This window comes from Emiliania huxleyi (assembly GCF_000372725.1).
Source record: "Emiliania huxleyi CCMP1516 unplaced genomic scaffold EMIHUscaffold_964, whole genome shotgun sequence".
Taxonomy (NCBI): domain Eukaryota; phylum Haptophyta; order Isochrysidales; family Noelaerhabdaceae; genus Emiliania; species Emiliania huxleyi.
This window is the reverse complement of record NW_005194845.1, coordinates 817-7,851: the sequence shown is the minus strand read 5'-3', so window position 1 is coordinate 7,851 and position 7,035 is coordinate 817. Positions and strand designations below refer to the sequence as shown.

The window sequence follows — 7,035 nt, the reverse complement described above, 5'->3', positions numbered from 1 at the left end:
CTTGCATCCCCCGCTCTAGTCGAACTCGTCGGCCGGCGGCGGCACCTTCCGCCGCCCCCGCCGCCCCTTAGGCACCAGCAGCTGCGGCAGGCCAAAGCGGCGCCTCTGCTTCGGCCCGAGCAGCAGCCGGCCCACCTAATGTCGGCCAGGGGATAGTGAGTAGTGAGGCGCTGGCTTGCAAGAGGCGCGAGGCCGCGGCCAGCCCCGCCCGGTCAGCGATGGAGTTGTGCCCTTCGGCCGGCGTGAGCGCCACCTGGAACTGCGGCTTCTGCGGCTCGAGCGAGAGCGAGCCTGTCCATGGCACGGCGCGCGGGAAAAGCGATGGGGCGATGGGGCGCGGAGAGGGCTGCGCCTCGAGCGGGGGAGGCGCGCCGCGCAAGTCGAAGATGGACTGCCGCTTGCGGGCCCAGTGGGGCAGCGCGAGCCGGAAGGTCCAGGCGGCGGCGCGCAGCAGCAGGCAAAAGAGCCACGGCACAAAGTACTCCGCCCCGGCGGGGAGCGGGACCGGCGACGTCGGCTCCGCGGCGGCGTAGTACTTGTCGCCACTCAACAGCACAAACAGCAGCGCGCCGAGCAGCGCCGGCGTGGCGTACCTGCCCTCCAAGCATATGGCCGAGGTGCGGGCGAGGTGCGGGCGAGGTGCGGGTGAGGTGCGGGCGAGGTGCGGCGAGGTGTGGGCGAGGTGAGCTGAGGTGTGGCGCACATCGATCGGTCGGCGTGCAGCGCGCGCGGCCGCTCGAGGCAGAGAAGGTCGCGCATGATGCCTGTGAGGGCCAGGGGGGCAGGGGGCCAGGGGCCAGAGGGTCAGGGGGTCGGGGGGTCAGGGTCAGGGTCAGGGTTGGGGTCAGGGTTGGGGCATGGGCGTGAGAGAGAGGACGCCCTAGAGAAGAGGCAGTCTCTGTGTGGCCCTCGGAGAGAGGGCCTTTGTGAGTTGGCGAGACAGATCTCCTCTCGGCGAGATCCACTCTGGGCGAGCTCTCGGGGACATCTCGCTCCTCCGCCGATGGAGGTGAGCACGCCGCAGAGGATCGCGATCTTCGCCTGGGAGCGAGGAGGGGGAGGAGGGGTCGAGGAGGCGGCTGCGCGAGGCGGCTGTGGCTATGGGGAGGCATGGAGAGCGCGGTGGAGGGGAGAAGCGGTGCTGCTCTTCTCTCTTCTAGTCGCGGTGCAGCCGAGGTGCAGCCGAGGTGCGGCCGAGGTACGAGGTGTGAGAGGCGCCTTGCCGGTCCGCTCATAGCCGATGTGCGTTCCGACGATGCACGAGGAGGCCATGCCTGACGACCAATCGTGAGTGGTGAAGCCTTCACCACCAGTCTGCGACGACGCACACATGTGCTGCATGCCGAGCGCGTCGCTCCACAGGAAGGCCAGGTGCGAGTCTCGCAGCCCGAGCGAGACGAGGGCGGGCCAGGTGAGGAAGATGGCGACCTGCTCAAGCAAGGCGAGGTGTGAAGACACGCATACCGAGCCGGCGGTGACGTGAGGAAGATGCCCACCGAGACGGCGAGCGCGATGGTGAGGTGCGACGTGTCGGTCAGCCAGTAGACGGTGCGGCCGAGGATGATGTCGCGGATCGTGCCGCCTCCGATGGCTGTGAGCGTGCCCACGATCGTGCAGCCGAAGAGGTCCATCTCGCACGAGCCTGCTGTGATGGTGCCCGCCATCGACGCCATCGCAGTGCCCAGGTAGAAGGTCGCATCAAGCACGAGCTGAGAGACGTCGGCGCCGGCCGCGCCGCCGCGCAGCGCGAGAAGTGGCAGCGAGTGGGCCGCCACGCCGCCGCGCGCTGTACACCACCCGCGGAAGCCCTGCAGCAACGGGCGCATACACCGGATCGGGGCCGCGAGCGACCGTGTCGAAAACAAATCAAAACCCGCATCATCCGTATGATGTGTTGGTGTGCGTCGCCCATCTCTCCCTGGAGATGATATTTATTTATAAGGGTTACATCATGCCCCTGATCGTCCTTCCAAAATCCTGCTCGTGCTCGTGCAGGTGGGGACCCAAAACCGGACCCTGTCCTCCTCCCCCATCCCTCGATTGGGTTGAGTGTTTTCTTTCTTTTTCAGGGTTACATCACAATCAACCTGTTCGCTTCTTCACTTCGATTCTTGGTTCTTTTGCCTACAGCGTACCTGTCACCATAATGCCACGCGGTCGACCGCGGCGCGGCACCCGACGACCCCCCCCGACCGAATTCCCAACCCCTGCCTAACGAGTACATGTACAGCTACAGAGTACCCCGGGGCTCCCGATGCGGATCTTTAAGCTTGTGAGCCAGGAAAGGGTTGGTTTTCGCCCCCGAGGCGACCCCGAACTAACCGATCTACTGGCTTGCATATTGCCGACCGCATTCCGTAATAAGTATATTGCAATAAATAGCCGCGTCGGCCGGTCGGCGCCCACGCCGGTACACGAGCACCACAGCAGAACAACAACATGATCATTGACCGTGATCGCCGCGCGCGGTGTTCCACGCCCGCCGGCCCGCTGATTGCCGCCGTCGCCAGCGTCGGCCTCCTCTGCCTGCTCGTCGCCGGCGCTCACCGACAGCATCTTACGCCCAAGGCCCACGCCTCTCCCGAAGCTCACCGCATGCCCACCCCTGGCTGACGCGCTAACCGCGCCCCTCTGTCTTGCAGCTCTTGTCGACTGTGGCGCCGGAGAAGGATGCCGAGCTGTCAGGCAAGGCCGTTAAGACGCTGGCGAAGTTCTTCGGCTTTGACAAGCTGGAGCTTCCTGGCATTATAATCGGCCACAACGCGCCACCCTGCGGCGAAGAGCCGCCGCCCTGCGAGGGCGACGAGATTGCAATTTTTGGCCACTCTTCGCCCGACACCGGTGCGATCCGCACAGCCTGGCTGCGCCCATTACCTGCCTGCTGATGCGACGTCGTGGCGCGTGCGCAGACGCCATCAGCGCAGCCATCATCCGCGAGTGGGAGCTGACGCACCCTCCCACGGGTCCGCATGCGGGGTGCCTCTTGTCGAGCTGCAGGCGTTGTACAGGCCTTCACGGCCCTGAGGCTCTCTCTCCACACCGCAGGTATACTGGCCCAACCACCGCCGTTTGCGCCAAGGCGTACATCAACTCAGACGAGCCCAACCCGGAGACGGCGTGGGTACTCGAGTACTTTGGCATCCCGAAACCGCCCATACTGAAGCACATCAACGACATCCCCTTCCCCGTCTTCGGCACTGTCGATACGAATAACGTCGCCGAGATGCCGCCCGGCGCGGCGGACGTGGTGTCGGACCAGATCCAATCAATCGTCGACCACCACAAGCTGACAGGCCTCGTCACACTCAATCCAGACGAGGTGGACGTGCGTCCGATCGGGTCGGCGGGCGCCGTGCTCTTCTCGCGATCGCGGCAGGCGAATCGGCCCATCCCCGGCGCCGGGTGCGAGAAGAACATCGCTGGCTTGATGCTCGCCACCATCCTCTCCGACACGCTCGGCCTCACCTCCTCAACCACGACCGAATCGGACAAGACCGCCGTGGATATACTCGCGCCTCTCGCGGGCATCGACGACACAATGGGCTGGACCAAGCAGATGCTCGAGGCGAAGTCGAGCATCGCCCAGTACACGCCGGCGGACATCGTAATGCTTGACAGCAAGATCCAGGGCCCCTTCACCGACCCGACCGGCGAGACCTTCCTGCTGCGCGTCGCCGTGCAGGAAACTATCACCCCCGACGTTCTCTTTGGCCAGGCCGACGAGATTGGCGCGGCGTGCCAGGCGCAGCTCAAGATAGACCAGGCGAGCACCGACGCGGCGATGCTCGGCGACGACGGCACCAACATCGTGCGCGACTGCCTCTTCTTCGTCACCGACGTGCGCAGCTCCTTCAAGGCGATCGATCCGAGCTATGGCGTGGTGCCCAAGGCAACCTACCTGCCCTCCTCCTCAGAGTACGCCGCCGAGCTTGTGCGAGAGGGCAACTTCCTCGACAGCGACGGAAACAGCATCACACCGACCGAGCTGCCCGACGGCAGGATCGACCTCGTCGGCGTCCAGTCGCGCAAGCGGCAGATCGTGCCCGGCATCGGCGGCGCCGAAGGCTCAGCCATCAAGGTGCCCTTTCCGTATCCTCCTGTCCTCGGGGGGCGCTGAGCAGAGGGCGCCGCCACGTCGGGCAGCGGGGAAGGTAGCAGAGCAGAGATTCGCCACTCGCACACACATTTGTTCAATACGGCCGACACGCATTTCGAATTTTGAAATTCTTTTTGCGCCCCGACAGACTCGGGACCGGCCTGGCGAGTACAGACCACGCCTGCTATTCACAGCACAAGCCCTCGCCGGGGGCTCGAGCATGCGCAGCGAAAGCAGGCGTGCGGCATGTGGAGCTCCCCACCGGCGGCGGGCTTGAAGACACTGAGCCGAGCGCGCCGGCGGCGGACCGCCGCCGGCGCGCTCGCTTCGGCGGATGGCTGAGCGGCACAGTTTCTGGCCGACCGGCCTGCGAGCAGTCGCCGCGAGACGATCGAGGCGCAGTTCAAGCGCGCCGCCATGCCAGATCTCGCCCCACGCCCCGGCCAGACCGGGCAGTGCGTGCAGGAATGATGCAGGCATGATGGGTGGGTGTGGTGAGCACGCCAGCGGCACCGCTGCGCACTCTCAGGGTCGCAGCCGCCTATCTCGTGAGGGGCGTGGCTCGGGGCGGGTGCGAGAGAGTCGAGGAGCGCGGCGCGCGTGCGCGCGCGTGGTAAAGTCGGTTTATATTTCATCACTGGTATAAAAGAGACCCAAAACGGCACTCGCGCCGCGCCCACGCGCGCTCGTATCACCTCAACACTCACACAGCACGCTTGAACGAGGCCCGAGGGGCGAGCCGGACCGGCTGTGGAGCTACTTGGAGGAGACGGTTCTCTTCGCAGATCCATGAGGAGCTGTGAGGAGGCACATTTCCGGCTGGTTTCGGCTCCAGAGTGTGATAGACTCACGTGGAACCGCCGGCGGGGCGAGAGCCAGCAGCGGGCAAACCGCGCCTCCGGTGCTCCGCTGCGATGACGAGCTGGCGCCAGCCACGCGCGGCCTGGCCAGGTCGGCAGACGAGCAGCAGGCATGCCGAGCGCGCGCGCGCGCGGCGGTCTCGTTGAGGCGGCAGAGCAGGCCGCATGTTGAGCAAAGAGGGCTCCAACACCCATCCTCGCCGAAAGACGGCGATCCAACGCTCCACTTGTCACAGGCCTCCTTTTTCCAGACGGATCCCCCCCTGTGAAAAAGTGAGGCGTGGTCTGTACTCGCCAGGGGACCGGCCTCCCACTGTGCATATGTGTATGTGTGTATGCCAGCCCTCGCCGCCGCCCTGCTCATCGCTGTAGCAGCCTGGCGTGGCGCACCGACGGCGCAGCTTTCGTGGGGCGCCGCAGCAGCCGCGCCGCGCCTCGCTGCGCCTCGTGCAGGCAGCCGGCCAGGGCCTCGCGGCTCGGCGATCGCCGATGGCGCCGATCCGGCGCGTGCCAAGCTGATCAAGGGCGGCCTTCCTCAGAAGTTTGCGGAGAGGGTTTCCTTTCAGACGGGCGGCGCAAAGAAGGCCGGTCAGGAGGAGGAGATCCTCATCCTGTGGAGGGAGTTCAAAAAGTGCTACCCGAACGAGAAGGTGCCTCTCGGAGAGGTGCCAAGTCGCGCTGTCTCTGAGAGAGAAGAGGCCACGCCCGCCGGTAGGTGGCGCTCGAGATGCTGTCGAAGAACACGGCCGTCATCCTGCCCTCCCTCAACAGCCCGCGCAAGATCAAGGGCACCTACGCGCTGCTCAACAAGCGGCTGGGCAAAAAGGCGGCGGCGGACTTGCTGCTCAAGAACCCGGGCGTGCTGGTTTGCTCGCCCGAGGGCCTCGAGAAGCAGTCGGACGACGACATCCTCAAGGCGGCGGACCTGGTCGAGTCGCTCGAGAAGAACAAGCCACTCATCAACGGTGCCCTCTTCGTCGTCCTGCTCGGCGTCGTCGCCGCCTTTGGCTACCGCATTGCCACTGTCGCCTCTGGTGAGACCGCGCTCGACCTCGGCCCCTTGTGAGGTGCTCCCGGCCGGGATTTGCATGTGCGCATGTGCCCGTACGTAAGATACCGCAAGCGCGAACGTACTCGAGTGGTGTTCAAACAGACATGATGGCATGCCGTATACTCGGCGAGCGAGGAGTGGAAGAGGCGCCTAGGGCGCGGGAGTGTGTCCGGGAGAGCGGGCGGCGAGCGGGCGCCGCCGGCCCCGCCCCCGCGACCCACGGAGCTCTCGGGGCACCCCCCGCCAGCCCCCAGACCGCGCACGGGGGGCGCGCGGTGCCGGCGCTCTCTCTACAGCGCTGCTCTACACACAGCGCTCTGCATCTCTACAGCTCTACAGTTCTCTCGTGCTCTACACTCAGAATCCTCACACCCTCCCTCAGGTTACACGGTGCTGCGCGGATTACGGAGTTGTGGGGCCGGGGCGGTGCGCGGCGGTGGGGCGGTGGTGTGGCAACACCTGAAGTGCGTGACGGGCTCGCCGCGGGCGACTGCGTCGGCTCACACAGCTCGTCGCGCGCGCTCGCGGCGGCTCGCGCAGCGCCGGCGGCTGCACGGCGCCTCCACTCGTCGTAGTCGAAGCGTGCGGTGCTCGATCGGTCCTGTGCGGTGTCCCACGCGCCCCTGCCCGCCTCGAGGTTGCCAATCGTCACCTGGGGCGAGGGGCGAGACGCGAGCGCCGAGCGGTGAGGGCGGTGTGGGAAGCGTCCCTCCCGCTGGTGCGGTGCTCTCCGCCGCATCTCCACGTCCGTCAGGGGAGAGGTGCGCCGACCGACGGCGATCTCGCGCCGATCTCGCGCCGATCTCTCGGCGGTCACACTCCCTCATCCCTCGACGCGAAGGCCTTTAGACTGATCACCGGGAAGGGGGGGGGGGGGGGACGCACACCTCCACGGTCTCGGCCATGGTCGTGTCCGAGTACGCCTTCGGCCGCTCGGCCGTCACGAAGGGCGCGAGCGGCGCGACGGGCTGAGGGAGGGTGTAGAGGATGTAGAGTGTAGAGCGCTGTAGAGCTGTAGAGCGCTGTAG

General features: G+C 66.3%; 2 protein-coding genes across 2 annotated transcripts; one reads left to right on the top strand and one right to left on the bottom strand.

Annotated features, from left to right (window-relative positions):
• Window positions 1–15: 15 nt before the first annotated feature.
• On the bottom strand, window positions 16–1,673 carry EMIHUDRAFT_250668 (hypothetical protein; the record flags this gene model as incomplete). The annotated part of the gene is made up of 4 exons (XM_005756538.1): window positions 16–135; window positions 254–545; window positions 1,331–1,428; window positions 1,497–1,673. 4 exons carry the CDS (start codon window positions 1,671–1,673, stop codon window positions 16–18), a joined length of 687 nt encoding a protein of 228 aa, XP_005756595.1.
• Window positions 1,674–2,432: 759 nt separating this feature from the next.
• EMIHUDRAFT_471311 (hypothetical protein) lies at window positions 2,433–6,103 on the top strand. Its single transcript, XM_005756537.1, has 5 exons — window positions 2,433–2,568; window positions 2,643–2,976; window positions 3,046–4,078; window positions 5,496–5,606; window positions 5,672–6,103. The coding sequence occupies exons 2-5, from the start codon at window positions 2,885–2,887 to the stop codon at window positions 6,020–6,022; spliced, it is 1,587 nt and encodes a 528-aa protein (XP_005756594.1). The 5' UTR covers window positions 2,433–2,568; window positions 2,643–2,884; the 3' UTR covers window positions 6,023–6,103.
• Window positions 6,104–7,035: the final 932 nt, after the last annotated feature.